Source organism: Lissotriton vulgaris, chromosome 3_1 (genome assembly GCF_964263255.1).
Source record: "Lissotriton vulgaris chromosome 3_1, aLisVul1.2, whole genome shotgun sequence".
In the NCBI taxonomy this organism is placed as follows: domain Eukaryota; kingdom Metazoa; phylum Chordata; class Amphibia; order Caudata; family Salamandridae; genus Lissotriton; species Lissotriton vulgaris.
The window spans coordinates 672,944,618-672,965,324 of record NC_141689.1 but is presented as its reverse complement, the minus strand read 5'-3'; the positions used below and the strand labels follow the sequence as shown (position 1 = coordinate 672,965,324).

Below are 20,707 nucleotides of genomic sequence, written 5' to 3'. Positions count from 1 at the left end.
CTGGCACTGGGTTTGGAAGAGCGCAGACTGGCTTCCCTTGGGCGCGCAGAGGTCGCCATATGAGGGGAGGTGGGAGGCGGGAACTGGGCGGCGAATGGCTGAACAGGGGGGCGGAGATGCAGCAGCGGGAAAAGCAAAGGGGGGAGCAGGCAGAGGGTACAGAAGGCAAGAAAGGGCTCAGTAATGTAGGAAACGGTCACAGAAGGAAAGTGAATACAATAAAAACAACAGAGCGAATACAGTAAAACAACAGAGCAATAGGCAGAGTACAATGAACAATGAGGACTATGCAGGGGCACGGACCTAAGCGAGCGGCAGCAGCGGGCTCAGGGCAGCGTCACACAGGTGGTGCTGCGTGGCGAGGGGAGCGCCCTGCCTGGTAACAGGGTCAAGGGTCGCTCTCTTTACCACGCAGCTGCCGCCATATGAGGGGAGTTGGGAGGGAGGAGCAGCTGGGAGTCGGGAGCAGGGCGGCGAATGGGTGAACATGGGGGCGGGGACGCAGCGGCGGGAAAAACGAAGTGGGGAGCGGGCAGGGGGTACAGAAGGAAAGAAAGAGCAAGATAATGGGAAAAACGGTCACAGAAGGAAAGCGAATGCAATAAAAACAACAGAGCAGAGTACAATGAACAATGAGGACTATGCAGGGGCATGGATCTAAGCGAGCGGCAGCTGTGGGCTCTGGGCAGCGTGACACAGGTGGTGCTGTGCGGGGAGGGAGCGACCTGCCTGGTAACAGTCAAGGGTCCATTTTAGCGAACTTGACTATGTGAAGCAAAGTTAATTTCAACTGTTCATCACCTTTGTACTTTGAACTACAGGTTGTTTTATATAACCCTATAATTGAGGACGTTTACAAAAAAAATACCCTTTTAGGTTTGACTATAGTTTAGTCATATTTATGCACACGCCATTATATCAAGGGCATCTGTTCCGTACTTTATTTGGCACTAGCCTTAGGGAGCTAGGTTGTGAGTTTAACGAGCAAGTTGTGGGGCCAGTTGTATAGATGTTAGTTTTCAGAGGCCAGTCGCTACCTAGAAGCAATCATCGAGGGACTGACTCGTAAACACAAAAGGGACTCCCTTGCTGCTTTATTTTATTCAGCAGCAGAAGGCAAGGGTCGCCAAATGTCTTCTCGCCCAGGGCACTATTCGAGTAAGGGTGGACTCTGGCAATAGATGAAAGAGGCCCCCAGTGGATTTCAGACTGCACACCCTTGGTATTCGACGCCCTGACATTTATGTGCGCCGGCCGAGCTTCTGAGCAGCGGCTCTGTTGGGCTCTGGTACATACTCGTGACTTTTCAAATTAAGCACTGCCTCTGCTATTTTTAAAAACATAACCCTCAAGAATTGTGTGCCATATAACAGGCCCGGATAAAAAACCTCAATGTTCGATGGTATGGCAAATTACGTTTACTTTTTAAGTTACTGTTTCGCCTAGTCTAACAATATATGTGGTGAAATTAAAAATCTAATGTTAAAATAAAGTGTGTTTCAACTGAGACGTGTGTATTGGCTTTGTCAGTGGTCAGTGGTTGTTAGTTGCATAAGATTAAAAAAAAGGAGCAGCTATGACTCCGTTGTATATCATATCGAAATGCTTCAGTTCTGAAATGATGAGACTGAAAGAACGATAACGAGTCACTTTGAGGTTACATCAAAGGCAGTGAAGGGTGATATTGCTGCATAGTTAGGATTTTTTTTCACCGAGGGTGAGGGCTAAAATGGAGATCCCAATAGGGAGCCGTCTCACCACCTGCTTTTTAGGTCGAAGCCTAGCGTAAGACTGAGCACATGTGCAGTTTCGCCGGCGAGATTGTGTCATCAGGAGGGTTCACTAGCAGGCTTTAAGCCCCGCCCATCTTTCCCATTGGCCGGCATCACCGTTTAGGCTAAACGGTGGCCAGCCATTGGGAAAGAGCACTCTCTTTCAAAAAGTTTTCTCTCTTTGAGCCTTCCCACTTGGACTGGCTCACTTGACTTACTGTTGTCGCAAAAGGATTCTTATCTTTATGGGGCCATGTGTTTCAAACACATTGCCTCATAAAGATAAGCTTGTTTTCCCTCCTCGCTCCTGAAAGAGTAACTTGGCGTTGAGGCTTATCTATTCCGCCATCCATTGCACGAAGCCTGCCCTATCCAACATTTACAAAAAAAAAAAGGAAACACAATTTGCAGCCTTTATTTATCCAGCTGCACATGCCACCTCAAACCATTACGCACCCGGCCCGCGTCCCTTCCTTTCTCTGCTGCCGCCGACTCCATCACTGGGTGATCCGGGAATCCGAGGACCTCGGAGCCGGGGAGGCTGCCCGCACAGGGTGGCGATCTAGAGTGCTGGGGCCCGCTCAGGGGAATGTGGTGGCAGTAGTTGTCATGAGGAACAACACCGCGGCAAGAGCGGGTTAGATAGTGTTCTGCTAGTCCCTGGGCAGCACAGACTGGTTGGAGTGAATTCTTTGAAGCAGTGACTGGGGTTAAGATGAGTTTTTCAGTCCTGGACTCCCTTTAACATCTTGGTGCAGTCAGGGTATTTTTTAAATCCTTTTTCTTCCGGCCTGCCTTGCTAGTCTGTGAGGCTTTAATGTGAGCGTCATCTGATTATTTATGTCTGGGCACAAATGAGCGCCCCCAAACACGCACTCCACTCCCGAAGGCCGGTGCTCGGAGCTCGGTGTATGGAGCTCGCAGTCAAAAATCCAATCCTAAAGTCTCCGATGAATCAAACTCGCACCTCACCCAAGACCGCTCCTACCAACCCGGCCAGACTCAAAGGAGCCACTTTTCCAAGACGACCACTCGCCTGCCTCACCCCACAGGCGGACACGGACCCCCACACCCATTGCATGCACAAGCTGTGTGTGTGTGAGGGGCACAGGTGAGCCCGCTCCCCGTCTGCTCCAGCAGCAGTGTACCCCGTACTTGACGCGTCTGGGTGGGTGGATGGAGGGCACTGTCAGACAAATCCGATATTCCAGTAATAGGGTCGATGCACTCCTCCCCCCACACACAACTCTGCCATCGCACCTCCATCTTGACCGGCAGTACTATGCTCACAGCTCTGTGGTGCGTCTCCTCTAACAACCATTCTCCTTTCCCTTCTTCCCTCTGGGGGGAGAGCATCACTAGCTAAATTGTGGGGGGAGGGTGTTTCGAAGATGGCGTCTCCACTTGAGCGGCAGAAAACAAGCAGTTAATCAGTAACGGCAATGCGAGGCTAATGCATGCTGGGATCGTGAACAACATTTTTCGCCACTCTGCCAGCTATTCTCGTGTGCCTATAATGGTATTTATTTTTACACCACTCTGCCAGCTACTCTCGTGTCCCTATAATTGTATTTATTTTATGTGCGCAAATCTGTTAGCAATGTTTCTCAGCATTACACACCGTTCCTCCCGACTTGGCAAACATAAAACCCATGCACAAAGCCCTCCCCTTTCTTTGCATTTCCTCTGAGTTGACAAATATGTTTTCCATTGAAACCTGTGGCTGCTGGTTTGTTTTACCTGCTCCAAGCGTGCAGTTTTGACATTGCTGGTTCTAGTTTTAATGCGGCCAGTCTGCTGAAGACACGTTGGCCCGGGCAGTGTTTGCACTCTCCTTCCCCTCCCCCAGTCGCATACCCCACATTCCTGCAGTTGCCTAGTTGCTATAGTGTTTAAGATCAACAGGCGCCCTAGGTGAGTTCTCTGTGTGTTAGTGCACATCCATGTGCAGGGGGTTTGCATTTCCCCATCTATAAATGCCTTGCCCGGAATGCTGGTCCCATCTGGTGACTGGGCACCACGGACGCCTACGCGGATGTGGTGAGGACTGTGTGGTGTATTCCATTTTGTTCATTTGGTCTCTTTCGAGCCTGAGTGTTGTGCCTGGTTGGAATCCACATTTATGTGCTGTTTGCTATTCAACACTGCTGACTTTTACATCGACTTTTAAACGGTTTAAATGCCCAGATTCATTGACAGTTATAGGACTGCCACAGTGCTTTATGGGAGTGTTAGTTCTGCAGTGATACAAGTATGTACCCGGTGACTGTCATTCATGACGAAATTGCACAAATATTATCTTAAGTTTTACCCCGAAGAAGGAACACAATCACCATGCCCTTCTACTGCTTGAAATACTGACACTTGCACATTTATTTGGGCATAGGCGAACAATGTATTTTCCTTTTTTAATGTATTTCTAGCATACGAGGGATCAGTTTTTCAATACCCTTTTGAAACATGGCTTTTAGCTGAACTTTGTCTCGCTGGAATAAGCTGCCAATCTTTCACAGCAGGGTTTTATCAAGTCATATCATCTTTTTAACAACGTGTGTGTGAGCGATTAGATTTGAGCAATTGGTGCTGCTATGTAAAGGCTCAGAGTTACCATTTAGGTAGATAACATTGTGTATTGGGTATGTGTGCACGGTCCCGGCTGTTACCACAGCAGGTGAGCAGGCAGTCTTCCTCTTGGCACCTCCAACCGTTAGCAATAGGGTGCTTCTCGCTGGTCTCACAATAGAAGTCGGCTGTTAAATGCCAGAAAGTATGGGGTCTCTAATAGGTCTTAAGGCAGGGCAGTAGGCAGTCCCCGGCAGATTGGTTAGTGCAGGGGAGCCCCCCGGTGCTCTGCAGCATGCCTGGACACTCCGCAACTGCCTCTCCGCTCCCTGCCGGCCCCTCCGCCTGCCGAGGCTCCTCGTCCCGCCCCTCCACCCTGGATCCTCTCTGCGCCGCCCTCCAGCATGAGAAGACAAACAAACACTGCCTGTTCCCACCACCTGTGGGACCCTAGGGAGCCCGAAGGGGGTTTCGGTAGATCTAGTTACCGTGCACCTGTAGCAGCAGGCGCTACGTTAGGCTCAGAAGCATCTGAAAATGGTAATAACAGCACACCTTACAATCTGCACATCTGCATATATGGCTTATGACATTCCATATTTTAATAAGTATTTGTGTAAAATAAAAATATACCAGAACCTAGATCGCAGCTCTGCCCCAGTGGGAGCTAATAAACAAGACTCATAAAGAAAAGCAGTTTAAGTTAATGGAAGCTGCAAAACCAGAGTGCTTCGTTTAACGTGGACAAGCGCCATTTGCCTGATGGCATGACAACAGACATCTGACGTGTCCGATAGCTAGTATCCGATGCAAGCGCAAACAATTCGGTATTCCCAGCTTGTCTCTTTCAGCTCCATACTAGGAGGCTGTGTTTTAAAAACAAAATGTGTGTGTGGCTCTGTGTGTGTGTGTTTGTGTGTGTGTGTGGCTCTGTGTGTGTGTGTGTGTGTGTGTGTGTGGCTCTGTGTGTGTGTGTGTGGCTCAGTGTGTGTGTGTGGCTCTGTGTGTGTGTGTGTGTGGCTCTGTGTGTGTGTGGCTCTGTGTTCGTGTGGCTCTGTGTTCGTGTGTGTGTGGCTCTGTGTGTGTGTGTGGCTCTGTGTGTGTGTGTGGCTCTGTGTGCGTGTGGCTCTGTGTGCGTGTGGCTCTGTGTGCGTGTGGCTCTGTGTGCGTGTGGCTCTGTGTGCGTGTGGCTCTGTGTGCGTGTGGCTCTGTGTGCGTGTGGCTCTGTGTGCGTGTGGCTTTGTGTGCGTGTGGCCCTGTGTGTGTGTGTGGCCCTGTGTGTGTGTGTGGCCCTGTGTGTGTGTGTGGCTCTGTTTCTGTGTGGCTCTTTGTGTGTGGCTCTTTGTGTGTGGCTCTGTGTGTGTGACTGTGTGTGTGTTTGTGGCTCTGTGTGTGTGGGGCTCTGTGTGTGGCTCTGTGTGTGTGTGTGGCTCTGTGTGTGTGGCTCTGTGTGTGTGGCTCTGTGTGTGTGGCTCTGTGTGTGTGGCTCTGTGTATGGGGCTCTGTGTCTGTGTGTGGCTCTGTGTGTGTGTGTGTGGCTCTGTGTGTGTGTGTGTGGCTCTTTGTGTGTGTGTGGCTCTGTGTGTGTGGCTCTGTGTGTGTGGCTCTGTGTGTGTGTGTGGCTCAGTTTGCGTTGGCAATTATTTTCTTTTTCTTAGCCGTAGTATGCAAATGTGAATCAGGTGCAAAATCTCAGTTTTTGCATGATCCACTTTCTGCCTGCAGCGGACTAGAAAATGAATGAATTGTACGCTGCGTTTTTGCAGTGATCCATTGACTGCTACAAAATTACTGCCCATGCATGGCAACTTGCAGATACATTTCACAATGGGGGGAGGGGTTGGGGGGAGGATCTTATAGGGAATGTGTCTATGAAGGGACAAAATCATAAGCCAATTGCGTTTACGAGGCATGAGGGCACCTGGGGAGTATGTAAAAAATAAAAAAATAGCCATGAAACGCAGCAGCGCCCACCCTCCAGACATGAGTTGGAAACCCACAACCCACACCTGCAGTGTGAGAGACAGCAGTGTGTATTAGAGACAGCAGTGTGACAGACATTTTTGTGTGTAAGAAAGACAGCAGTGTGTGAGAGAAACAGCAGTGTGTGTGAGATAGACAGCAGTGTGAGAGACAGCAGTGTGCGTGTTCTAAGGAGAGCATGGTGTGTGAGAGAGACAGCAGTGTGTGTAAGAAAGACAGCAGTGTGTGAGAGACAGCAGTGTGAGAGACCTTTTATTTATGTTTTGGTTTTTGAAACATAAATAAAACGCATTGTTATTTGCAATGTCAATAGCTCAAACTCGCGTAAATACGAGACCTATTGCATTGCAAATGCAATAGGTCTTGCATTTGCGAGAGATTAAGCTATTTGCATTGTCAATGACAATGCCATTTATTTATCTGTTTTCAAAACCAACAGATAAATAAAAAGTTTGTAATTTACAATGCCAATAGCTCTAACTTTTACGAAGGCGAGACCTATTCCATTGTAAATGCTTGTTAGAACTGCTGATGCTGAGCACAGACAGGACCCGGCCCACTTAAAGCCCTGGCAATACCACTTAGAATTGAAGTGCTAAGACATAACTTTGTAGTTCTACATGGGGACTGTTGGAGTAATCGCAATACTGTCTGTTAGGCACTAGGGGTACCTCCGAATTCATGTGAAATGCAATACTGGCAAAATACTTAAGGTTTCTCATGTTACCAACCATGACCCTCGTATTCCGAATTTATGCTTTGAGCCCTAGTTCAAACTCTCACATTCCACCAAAGCGTGCATTAAAATCCGATTGTGCGCCCTGGAGAGGCTGGGTGGCACATTTATTTAAAGGATTAAGAGGTCCTTTCGAGACAGGGAAGTAATGCAGCATAGTTTAGGTACTCCGAGTCAGAGCAGGTCAGAGTCAAATAACTGAAGAGAAATGTTTGCCCCACTGAAGATCGAACTTCTATCGCCAGCAGACTTCTAAACAGGGTTTAATTTGAGAATGTGGTTTCCGGTGTTTGGGACCTAATTATCAACCCCGACACTTAATATAGTCGGCCACGTAGTGGCGCTGTTTGGCTAATTTTGTGATAAGCACCACAGTTCTTTAACCCCTTCCCTGCGGGAGTTTTTCACCTCCTGTGCGGGGGAGGAGGGCCGCGCACGGGCTGACATGCTCGTCATGAGGCACAGCGGAGCTGCACTTCTGACGAGCTGAGCTCGTCACGGCCACACCCGTTTTTTGAACGTTCAGTACAGCAGGGAATTTATCCCCGCGTGCGAACGTTCCAACGGCCGTGACGAGCTCAGCTCGTCATGAGGGCAGCTCAACCGTGCCTCATGACGAGCTGAACTCGTCATTAGCACGCAACGGGCAGGAACAATGGATCGTGAAAGCTGCAGTGGGCTTCTGACAAGAGTCCTGGCATTTTTCTGTTTTTTGTTTTAACAAATTAAGTACTGCTTCTAAGGCAGTCTAGTATGGTGGCCCAGGCCAGCAGCGAGATGAAAAGGAACTTGAGAATGTATTCTCTGTCCATCACGTTTCATCTCCATGAAGCAGAAACGTTTTTGGGTCGACGTTGTTCTTGTGAGGGATGGGGCCCTTTGGGGCGCGCAACATGTGTTCGACGCTATGGTCTGGCATAAATGCCTTCACTGTATTTGCAGAAAACATACAGCCATGGGCGTCCGCAGGGGGGGGGGGGGGCAAGGAGGGGCGCTTATTCCCCCCCTCCCCCCCCCCCCCCCCCCCCCCCAGAGATCACCCGGCCCTCTGTACTGGTGCGGTGGTGCAGGTGCCATTCTTTTTTGTAACGCTGTCCCAGCTTTTGCCGTGACACTAGAATGGATGGATCTTTTAATTTTGTGAGCAGGCCTCTTCATTATATATTTTTTGGCCAGCAGCACCAAATCCCTGACATGAGTGCTGCGCCACCTATCTTACGCTGTAAGGAACCGCGCACAAGGTCAAGGACAGCCCCAACAGTGGTGTTTGTCTGTAGGCCCTGCTTGATGAGCGGGAAAACTGCTGCTGATCGGCAAGATCAAGAGAGAAGGTCCGGGCCTGCCTGCTCCCACAGCTTGAAGTAAGTCATAACCTCTCCTGTTTTCTGTCTCTGTCTAGCTCCTAACTTGCTGAAAACCGTGACTCGTCTCCAAGAACTGCCTCTGACCCTCTCTTTCCTCGCCTTCGCTTCATTCTTTCCCCTGTGAAATAGATCTAAAAAGGAAGTAATAGCTTTTGCTGGGAATGTCTTTTTCTGACATTTTCTAATCCAAAGTGCAGCCTCGGAATGAACGTTAGCACGATCTATGTGCACCCACTACACCAGACACTTTTTAGTGAAAATACGTGCCTGCTGGACTCCGCTTTGAGAAGGTACTCTCACAGCAGAGATATGCTGTGGCAGTCACACCTGCTTCATAGAATGCTCAGTACAGCACTCTCTCCAGTACACCATACGATATGTAAATATTTTGTTTGAATGGCACTCATGTGAATCTTTTTGATCTGATTTATATGAGCGTTTTAACCGGAGTCCTCGGAACAAGCGGCGCTTGCATTGTAAAAGGACGGAGTCCGGCTCTGAATGCGCCTTGGTCCCACGCAGAGCAGCACCACAGCGGCAAAGTGCACTTGGGGACACGTGAAAGCTTCGGAGGCAACGCGCCTAGACGTCCCCATGGTCAAGGGAGGCTGTTGACCTAGCACCATGGCTTTCACCCTCACCCCCTGGTGGTAGGGGCTCCAGTAATGCTTATTTTAAGTCATGGCGCGGGCGGGCCTTTAAGGCTGGTGCATGGTGCACTGAGTGGTTGGGCACCTCGGCTCTCGTCCGTTGGGGCTTTGTGTAAGGGCCGGGGCTGTGTGTAATGGCCGGACCCGCCAGAGGGAAGGAGCGCCCAGGAAGGGGCCTACTCAGAGCTTAAGCTAGCTACTGCCCAGTACTGAGAGGGGACAGACACCTGTGTGAGTAACGCTTCCACCTAAGGAGGTAGGAGGCCAGGAAGATGTGTGCTCTGTGCTCCTACCATAGTCCTGAACCAGAGGGTCTGGAAGGGGGGTGGGGGTTGGGTAAGGGGAGGAACATGCCCTGGCACCCAACAGATGGTGCAGTGTGTGTGATAGGCATTTCAACCTCAGCCGACAAGAGGCCCGGATGATGCCTGCACAGAGCAGATTCAGCAACAAACAGACCTGGACACGAGGTGGTGACTGCGATAGGGGGCACCTGCCCCTAGCACCCTTAAGAGATGCTGCGTATGAGGCCTGGACCGACTTGAGAACAGGAAAAGCAAGGAAAGGGCCAACCGAAAGTACAAACTATAGCGCTGTGCACAAACAGAGCCTTGCAGCCAAAAGTTTCTGGGAGAAAAGTTCACCCTGTATTTTGGAGCAGTGAGTCACCAGCCACTTAAGGGCACAAGGCCAGCCCCTTCTCCACCTGACTCCAACAGTGCCCCGTGGAGGAAAGAAAAAACTGTCTTGGGAAGTTTGAACGCATTTGAGTATGTCAGGACATTATACTTAATAGGCAGCCACCACTATCACATCCTGGTCAGATCCATCCATCTGCCAATAACCGCCACCTGCCTGCCTCCCTCTAAGCTATCATCCACCTGTCTGCCTCTACCCTCCCATCCAGCTGCCTCCTCTAAGCTCTCATCCACCTGCCTCTAACCTGTTATCCTCAAGCCTGTCTCCCATCCACCTACCTGCGTCTAACCTCCCATCCACCTGCCTGCGTCTAAGCTCCCATCCTGCTGCCTCCTCTAAGCTCCCATCCTGCTGCCTCCTCTAAGCTCCCACCCACCTGCCTCTAACCTGCTATCCACCTGCCTGTCTCCCATCCACCTGCCTGCGTCTAACCTCCCATCCACCTGCCTGCATCTAAGCTCCCATCCTGCTGCCTCCTCTAAGCTCCCACACACCTGCCTCTAACCTGCTGTCCACCTGTCTGTCTCCCATTCACCTTCCTCTACTAACCTCCCACCCACCCACTTGCCTGCCTTTAACCTACTATCAACCTGGCTGCAAGCTCCCGTCCACCTGCCTGTCTCCCATCACCCTTTTACTATTTCTACACCACTCTCTACTCTGATGACCAACCTGCTGTTATTTTGTTATTTACTTAAATGTGTGCTGTATACACCCAATTGTGCATGGACTGTTTGTTAGGTGCGATGCTCTATTGCCTCAGTCTCTTTGTATAAGATTATTGCTATGTTATGTTATAGGGAATTTATTGAGCGCACGTACACCAAAGGTCTTTTGGCGCTGAATTAAAAACTACCTCAGAAGCATTCTCTGTGGCTCTTTGCACACACCCGGATAGACATGCGGGCACATGGTGTACATATTACACAGAAGCTCTATAGATGAAGAATAGTGGTGGAGCTCAGCAGTGCCATCAAGGTAGCCTGTCTGTCACGTGGACAGGAATGACCTAGGAAGTGCAGAGATCTTGGAAAATAGCAAGAGGGGCAATCAGAGCTGCATGGCTCCTCCTGCGCCCCAGTATTTCTTGTGCCTCACCTGGCACACATCATGTCGGAGGATGGTGATGACGTTAACATTTTGCACGTTTAAATGAACGCCAGGGTTCTGTTTTATGCACTTTTAAGTGAACGCCAGGGCTCTGTCGTATGCACGTTTAAGTGAACACCAGGGCTCTGTTTTATGCACATGTCTAAGTGAACGCCAGGACTCTGTTTTATGCACGTTTAAGTCAACGCCAGGGCTCTGTTATATGCTCATGTCTAAGTGAACGCCAGGACTCTGTTTTATGCACGTTTAAGTGAACGCCAGGACTCTGTTATATGCTCATGTCTAAGTGAACGCCAGGGCTTTGTTTTATGCACATTTCTAAGTGAACGCCAGGGCTCTGTTTTATGCACATGTCTAAGTGAACACCAGGGCTCTGTTTTATGCACATGTCTAAGTGAACACCAGGACTCTGTTATATGCTCATGTCTAAGTGAACGCCAGGGCTTTGTTTTATGCACATTTCTAAGTGAACGCCAGGGCTCTGTTTTATGCACATGTCTAAGTGAACACCAGGGCTCTGTTTTATGCTCATGTTTAAGTGAACGCCGGGAGTCTGTATTATGCCATAGGAGGACCTGATTACCACCTGTGAGGAATTGTATATGAAGATTACGGGCGACCATAAATGTCAGACATTGGCCAGAATATCTACGAGTAAATTATGAGTTAAGCTCTTTGGAATGGGGAGTAACTTTTCAGAACTTGAATTACACGCCATAATTCTGTCGGGGGTTGGAAGGGACTGTTGTAAGCCTGTGGGTGGAAGGAGTGTGGTTGGGAAGGAAAGGCGAGAATGTTGTCTGGTAATGGCAGCATGGCATGTTCCGCCTATGCTTTGCCTCTGGGTCCTGTGGGAGCTAATGCATGGCTCCAGGCTGCATTGCCGCCCTTTTCTAAGGGGATTTTTACCAACTCGATATTGAGGATGGTAAACCCGGGCCTGTGGTTCCTGCACCCAGCACCCCACAGGTCTGTGTGGAGCTTGCCAGGGAGGCCATTCCTACCTCCATGCTTAAATAACACCAGACCATATAAATAACTTACACTCTGGTCGTGTGAGTAAGAATCGAATAGGCTTTCAACTGTGATAAAGGACAGGTTTCTTCAGTCCAAGGCACTTGCATATCCCTGGTATCTGAGGAATGGTACCCAAGGAAATCTCAGAAAGGATACTTGCTGAAAGAAATGTGTCACTTTGTAGCCCTGGCTGAACACCGACAGAACGAGGATTGTGTGTTCTTTCTGCACCTTCCCTCAGTTTCAACGGACTTTTCAGAACAAAAGCTTCACTCAGACTCTCAATAGCTCTTACTAGCTAAACAGGCAATCAAAACACTGGAGTGGTAGCACACAGCATTCATACATTTGGAAAATTCAAGATGACTTTTCGTTGTCAAAACCGGCAGAACCGAGTATTGTAATTGTAAGGTAAACCCGGCATTGCACCAAAATATTCACCATGTGTCTCCATTATACTTGTGAACCATATTAGTGGTCTATGAACATGCCCATACCCACTGCACACTGAATGGCGAGTGCACTGAATGGCGAGTGCACTGCCTCCAGTTTGCATTTTTTGATTTTTCGGAATACTGCTTTGCAGAACTGTGCCTACTGTAAGCCCATGTTTTTGGTCAAATATTACCAATCACCACAGAATCTTTCTGCTCGTCTAAACAACTAGCTAATCTTGCTGTATACTGTAACAAATGGATACACAATCCAGATGCATATCGGATGACCTGCAAGTCAGAGATGACTAATTCTGCGTGTATTTCATCGAGCACCCGCGGAATCATGGCAGAGGCAGGGGCGGTTTGGTAACGCAGGCACTCTGGAAATGGCCGAAGGGCCGGTAGCCGAGGTCTAGCTGTGGGCTGCTTTTTTGGGCAGCCTGGAGGCTGTCTGTGCTGTTAGGATACTGCCAGCAGCCCAATGGGTGCCTGAGTGGCCTTTTTAGAGGCAGATGGGCAGAGGTATCACTCCCTTTCTCTCGCTGGGCCGGCCCATTATTATATGCTGATTGAGTGGGTGCAGGGGGCCTGAGCAAAAGTGGTCTCATTTGCATTCATGTGTGGCTCCGCCGTGTTAACTAACTGTGCATTTTTTTTTATCTAAGTGAAGGTAATAAAACATGCCCCCCACCCCTGTTCTTTTCATAAAACTTAACTGAAGCAGTGTTTTACCGAAAGGCAATACGCAAATGTGGGCCACTTTTTTTTGGGTGTGCCCGGGCCGATTTTTTATCCCAATCCAACCCTGGGCAGAGGTGCAGGCCCTGCTCCCGAAGGGCTCACACACACAGAACAGTGAGAGTGAATAAGGGTTGGATATAGTAAGGTTAGAGGGATTTATGTACAGGGTACTTTGCATGTTAATTTGTAGAAGTAACCTGAAAGCAGCATGAGTGTTTCTTCATATCGTCTAGACCAGGGCACGAGTCAGGGATACACGCGTGTGGATGGCGCCCACCCACTTTTTTCACAGGGTGAACGCCGTCCACCCTGCCAAGAATTTGGGCCCCACTGAATAATGTGCCGAACTCGTCCCGGTGTAATTTCCAAACACCGGAACACTTTCAGCAGCGCCTGCACATTGTCTTCTTTCCATCTGAAACAAGCAACAACGTGCAGTTGGGGACGGGCTTTGTTATTTAAGCCTCCTGCTGGGCCCATAACAAAGGCCGAATTTGAGGGGTAATCAGGCCTCCTTTTGTACCTACCTCTTGGCTGGGAGCGGTCAGGAGCCTCACATCTGATGCAAAAGAAGCGGAGGGGAAACAAAGGCTCACACCTTGTTAGCACTTCACACATACTTGAGAGGCAGCTGTTCACTTTGTTCAGTCCCTCTTTAGGAGATATGCATGCACTGTATGAATATCATATGTGTTGGTCTTTCCCAGTATTTACACAAAGAAAATTGCACTTCTATAAAGCTTACTCCCCTGAGGAGGCGTTGAAATAATTTAAGTACCACTATTTTTTCTTGTATAGCCCTACTCATTCCAATGCAGGGTGTCAGAGCGCTTTACATCAACACGTGCATATTACATGTACAATAAATTATATAAGTTTGTAAATGAATGTACAGGATGTGTTACATAAAACTGGGGGATTGCAAGGTGTAGAAGTTGCATATCATCTTCCATAGCTCACTGTGCTATTATCCTTGCAATGCACTCAAACCTACACATGATAGACGTGCTAAACATATATGCGAAGGCTTTAGCTCTGATGTCACTTCTTGTGATGCCACTTCCTGTAAAGTCGTGGCTTGTGATGCCACTTTCTATGATGTCAATTCCTGTGATGCCATATATGATGTTGTGCGCCGTGATGTCACTTGCCTACTTCCAAACTAGGGCAGTCCCCCAACTTATTTTTTTAGGACTTGTGTCCTGGTCTAGACGGATAGAAAAGGTCACATGTGGCAGAGAACGACCTGGAATGGCAATGTCAAAAATTGTCTTTAATGTATGAATGTTGCATACCTAAGCAAATATGCTTTCAATCCGGTTTTTTCTCAACATTTCAAATTATTTTTACATTTCATGAATTCCATAACCAACCTCTCCCCCTCTTGGGTTAGATCCTATAAAACTGCCCCCTTGCTGATGCCTCGAAAATCCTACGGTGCATGGGAACGGTGTTGCACCCTGTACCCATGACACATCCTAAAAGGTAATACAAGCCTTGTGTGACTCACCAAAGTTGCTATCAAGGCAATCCAGGGTTGAGGAATGATGGTTTCACCCAAGTCCAGACCCCGTTAGGCTTGGTGAGCCCCATAGCGCAGATTCCGAACCCTATGAAGTGCTCCACCCTCAATTTTTGGTGCGAAAGTCGCCACCGAAAATTCAGCTCGCAGAGAAATGAGGCTCATTTACCTAGTAGTTCTCCAGCTTCATTCACATTCTGTCTCTTCAGCTGTGGTCCAACTAGGAAACCTGTCAACTAGGGAGAGGCAGCATGAACTGTTTATCTGTAGATATTGGGGAGGGATAAAACTGCTGCCCACCAAAGGCTCTGTCTCACCTGTTTCACTGCCCTGATGGCAGTGTACCATGGCTACTGTGTGTCAGTCCTTGATCCCTCAGTCTGACCACACTCCTGTATTCCTGCCTCTTTCCCTCTTAAATGGCATTCTTACCTCTCCTGCTTCCTCCCATTGTAACTGCAAACCACAAGCGTAAAGTCGGCTAGTCGCTATCACTTCTACCAATGACCTAAAATCTTGTGGAATAAGATGATTCTATTCACAAGACTGATTTGCATATGGCTGGGTCCAAACTGGAATTGCATGGTGAGCAAAAAATTGATGGAATTAATCCCAGATCTCTGTACTGGGGTGAATGTATGAAATTGTTCTGCATTCTGTCCATCAATTGTTTTTTTTGCATTTGTCACTCCGAGTGGAACGGGTATGCCCAGACGTGGGTCTCGTGCTTTCCATGCCACTGGATTCAAGCTATCCTGACTGATGAGGACTGAAAGCCCGAAACCGGTCCTAGGATGCTTGTTTCCAGTCCAGGAAGGAGCTGGCCTCGCAGTTCTGGCTGGACTGTTCCCATTTGGCGCAGGGTCAAGAGATTTTCATATGGTTGGGTCCAAACTGGAATGGCATGTTGAGCAAAAAAACAATGGATTTATGCCCATATCTCTGTACTGGGGTGAATGTATGACATTGTTCTGCATTCTGTCCATCAATTGTTCTTTTTGCATCTATTCACAAGGAAGGCACCTTTCTCTCTTCCACTATTTTCTTTCCTTTCCTGCTTTTTCTTGATCTTCTCTTTTCTCCCCTTCTGCAATTTAAGGTGACCTGAGATTGGCATATGGTTTTATTGATGAAATCAGCATAGGATAATATGGCAGGGGGCAATGTATAGGTAGGGGTGTGTAATTTTAAAGGGATGTGGGGCAGTGGTACAAATCAGTTGTTTAAAACAATGTGGGAAAAATTAGGATGTATAAATGCCAATGCAGTGTGATTTGGAATTAGAGGTTACCAGTGATTATAATTATGGGCGTGATAATCTATTTGGCAATTTCCACACCTTCCAGGGTGTCAGCCCTTTCCTACATTCAGGAACCCACTTGTCTCCTTTTACCTCATCTTAAATCTACAAATATCGAAACCCCTCTCCAGGGTCTCCACCACTCTTCTGTTGGGATTGAGCAGGGCGTTGAACCTGTATTAATGCCCATTTGGCTTAACACAAATAACAAAAAATGAAGCAGTAACCCTTCCTTACTCTTGCCATCATGATAAGGAGGAGGGTGCTAGAATAGGCCTAAAAGATCAAGGGCAGGGTGCTAGTTGAGGCCCAACAGAGCAAGGAGGGTGGGGCAGTTGGCCCATGCGAGGAACGTTCAACTTTTATCTCCAATGGCCAAACACAGACCCATTTTTGGGGGCAAGACAACAGCCTCCACAAAAGTCTAATCTCCACAGCTTCCTGGCACAATATGTTGAGAATAGGTTCCTAATTGTGTCTGTGTAATTTGTATTGCATATCATTTTAAAGAAATTCTGGCATTATTTCATTTCTGTATTTTCATACTGTGGAACTGTTGAACATGTGGTGTTACTATATTCTTTATAGTGGCCATTCAAGTGTTACTGTTTTTGGAACATAAATCTACTTTCTGTTAATGGCCAAGACTGCACGAAGCTTTGAAGCACAGGACGAGTTCATCAACCGACTTTCAGAACAGTCTGCCATATTTTTAACAAATAAATGAAAAAAAAAGATTTATCCTAATCATTTGAACCTCTTTAAAATGTGTTGTAAAATATTGCTTTAACATGCTTTATATGTTACCTTAGAAGCTAGGCCTATTCTAAAAGCTGTTTTCCACCTTCACCTTTGCTTTTTATCTAACATGATACCTTTGCTTTATATTTTGTAGGTTGTTGACGTTCTTATCAAGGGAAAAAGTGATTCGTTCTTTGTACCACCAAGACAAGCAATCGCACATCAGTTGATTAAGCACTGGATAAAAATGAACGCTAACCTATAACTTTGTTCTCTGTACTAAGTAAGAGGTGGCTCAGTAGCCACTTCTTTCACCATGGATGTACAGGTTAGGCCGGATTCATAAGGCTCTCTACAATTGGTATCTGGTGCGGGCCTGGAAAAATGTCTCTCTTACAAATGAAAAAGGAGCCGTTGCATCCAATATATAACGTCTGGATAGGACAGGCATGCGCAACTATACATATGCAGTTTACACCTGTGCTCGTTCATTGGTGCATGTCAGACCAGTGGTCAGGAACATCTTATACAGATGTAAAGAAAACACAAGTCTGAAATTAATGGTTTGGTCCCTCTAATAATCAATGGAATTAACAAGAATAGGTGGAAAATAGGAGAGTTCAACCAAAACCTAATAAGTGCAGGGTGTTTATAGGGGAAACTGTTTTCATTAGACGAATAAAAAAATCCAGCAATAAAGTGTAATATTTGAAATGTGAAAACATAACAATGCGTTATGTACATGTTGCGAAAGGAACATGTTTTTTTAACATCTATGCACTTACATTGATAGTTTGACACGTTTACATTGCAAAAATCCAATTTAGAAAGTGTTCTGAATTAGACAAAATATGTAAAATAAGATCCTATGTAAGCATAGCTCACACTTGTCATTATTTACAACTATTTCTGAATTTTGGGCATTGGTTCTATTTAAGGTTGTGAAAGGGACCTTTATTTTAAATTCCATGTAGACTGAGGACTCCGGGTCTGATTCCGAGTTTGGAAGAGAAGATATTCTGTTGAAATGGCAATGGAGTATTCACTCACTGCCAAACTCCTAGTACGCCTGCCCGATTGCAAAGTGGGTGGACTTATAGTATGTCGACAACAAGCCTGTGCAGGCTACATCGCTGACATACTCCTCTGACAGCCCAAGATAGGACAGGACGTCCGAGGTTAGCCATATGACCATCCTTCCAGTTTTTTCTCTTTCTGTGCTCTCTCTGTGTCTTTATCTTTCTTTCTCTCTCTCTCTCTCTTTCCTTCTTTCTCTCTGTCTCTTTCTTTCTTTGTGTCTTTCTCCCCCTCATGGGGTGGGGGTCATTAGTTGTAGTTTTTTCGAAAGAATACTCCTGCTTTGAGTGTTAGTTTTTGAAAAAAGTACAAGCATGTAAACGTTTGACAGATGGCCGACCTGATTGATGGAGCTGCACGTCAGACCTTTTGCAACATTGATTGGAAATGCAGTGATGGCAGGTCCTGCCAATTTTAAGAGATGTATGCAGGGCATTTCTCTAGATTTGGGAGAGATGTTCGTCAGGGCGGCAAAGTGATTTACTCGGTCTCTCTGATACACATTATTCCCACGTCCAAACTCTAAACTAGGCCACCAGTCCAAAATTGTTTCAGTGATCTACATTAGCAAGAAAAGCCTAGAGAATTTGCACATGTGAAATCTATTGGCTTTGACAATGTTTTATTTGCAACACGGCTTAAAGTAAAATTAAAAGAAAAAGCAATATGACATGGCCAGCGTTGACCACTTCATAGCACTTTTTTCCCTTTAAGTAATTTTCACAACGCCTGTCCTGCTGTGCAACCTGTGAAAAAGTAGAGAGGGTGTTTGCAAGGGGGTGAGGTGGAGGGGGAGGTGGCAACACATCATAGAGAAGGAAGAGGGTGGGTGAAAAATATTGGAGGGTGGTGGGGAATGCTAGCGGGATGAAGGAGAGTTACTTTTGGACATGTGGATGTCCAAAAGTAGCAAAAGAGTACCTGCAGGAGCCTGTGGCCAATGGAAGGACATTGGCCCCTGGAAGCTTTACTTCATACATGCTCAAATGCATGGACACGCTGAGGATCCCCAGAAGGAAGCTGAGGTGAGAAGGAGATGCTGACCAATGGGAAAGTGAAGAAATGAATGTGATGTCGGAGCCAACCATTTGGAAGTGGAGAAAGTGGAGCTCTAATCCTCTTTATTTTCTAAGAACAATAGTTTTCGCAGCCAGCGCATGGGCGTTGTTGGCAAGACCTAAAAATGATCTCAAGGCATCTGCAATTATGTTGTGTGTAACTTCTCTCTCCGGTCACTCCAGCACACAGGCTCCTGACAAACTGGCTAGAAAAGCCATGGCTAATGAAGCCTCTCTGTGTGTAAGGTTTTTCATTTTTCAAGATTGAAATGAAAGCATAATGTCAAGGAAATTGAATCTTTTCGATGTGATCCAATGTGAAGGTTCTAATCCAGATGTTTCGCTTCACTAACTTATGTGATCTTATCAAATCACTCTTAAGTCAAAATCACAAAGCTCTTTTCATTGAATAGCATTTGAACATGAACTACTAAAACTAGAGGAAACACAAAGATGCTTTGCCTAGCTCCTCTTGTCTACACAAAAAAAAATTTGAGTAAAATCCACATTGTGATTCTAATTATGGATGGTATTTTACATTTGATTCATTTTAAGATTACAGGAAATCTGTAAGCGTTGTATCGGGGGGAGCACCCCCTTATTTTCTAGGTACATAAACAGATTTTTGCACAGAGAAAAACATTCTCTCTGGTGAAAAAACGTAGGTGCTAATGCATATTTACCCATCATTTATTTACTTGTGCAGTATTTTCTGGATGGTAGAAATAGTGCATGCATACATTTTTCACAATTTACTTCTGGAACTCTATAGGAGTAAACTGTCGGCGTTAGGACCATGTTCCCTGTTACCCATTTGCCTTGTTCTCTCATGTGCCAAAGTTGAAAACTCTTCAGAATACTGCAAATATCACTATTTGTTTTTATTACATGACAAGATCTATTGATGCGTGTATCACACGAGTTGCCGGCGTGAGACAACAAGACGCGAGGAAGCTGCCACTAAACGAAATAAAAGAATTGGAATACCGATTATGGGATGGGACCCTAAGTAATTGCATTTTGGATACTGGATCTACTTTTTTTCTCCTCAGGCCACATGGAATATGTGGCCTGGAATTATCACCACATAAAAAAATATATTGCTAAGAATACATGCAGCCGTGAACAAGTCGCATGTACTAAATTACAAGAGGAAACGAAACCCGTGTTGGCTTGGAAAACCTGAACACCTGACATCAGAAGGACTGATTAAAAAGAAAAAGAGAGAAAGAAAAAAAGTTAATTGATTTGTTTATTTTGTTTTGTGCATCTACTAAAACTCTGAAAAGAATGTTTCTTTGATTTTACGTGTGCTTGGGTGGGCTTTCACTTTAGTCTGCTGGTTTAGCACAGAGATTTAGGGAGGCAGGTGGTTCTCTCTAACCCTGAAGCACTGTCAACAATATTTGATGAGATTTGAACAAATGGCGAGTGTTAATACTCAATAGCGCCTACAACCTATCACCTATACCACCGGCATCACCCTGGGCGTTAGGACCATGTTCCCTGTTACCCATTTGCCTTGTTCCCTCATGTGCCAAAGTTGAAAGCTTTCAGAATATGCAAATTTCAGTATTTGTTGTTATTAAATAACAAGATCTATAGATGCGTGTATTTTGACAGTGTCCCATAATAATGCCCAGATTGTGAAGTGTCATTGTAAAAACGTATATACCTAATGGCTGTAATCATTGAATGCTTTTTCATTGAATGCTTTTTCCTACAGTCTAACGTATTATCAGTTTTTGAATCGATAGGGGGACACCAAGTGCATATTCACAATTGACAGTTAAGCTATCTTCCTATAAAGATAGTTGTGCATATGGGTTGGTTTTGACTCCTTCACAAAGTAATGCATAGCATTGAAAACTAAAGCTGGATCTAGCCAATGAGATTAAGTGTATTCCTAATGTGTCACAATGTGCAGCAGTAAAGGTC

General features: G+C 46.5%; 1 protein-coding gene across 1 annotated transcript in view; it reads left to right on the top strand.

The window, feature by feature from the left end:
• Nucleotides 1–18,421, top strand: part of NUDT12 (nudix hydrolase 12) — a 150,584-nt gene extending 132,163 nt beyond the window's left edge. The window contains exon 7 of the mRNA XM_086960997.1: nucleotides 16,789–18,421. Coding sequence (XP_086817123.1) covers nucleotides 16,789–16,899 — 111 coding nt within the window. The 3' untranslated portion in view covers nucleotides 16,900–18,421. The remainder of the gene's footprint in view (nucleotides 1–16,788) is intronic.
• Nucleotides 18,422–20,707: the final 2,286 nt, after the last annotated feature.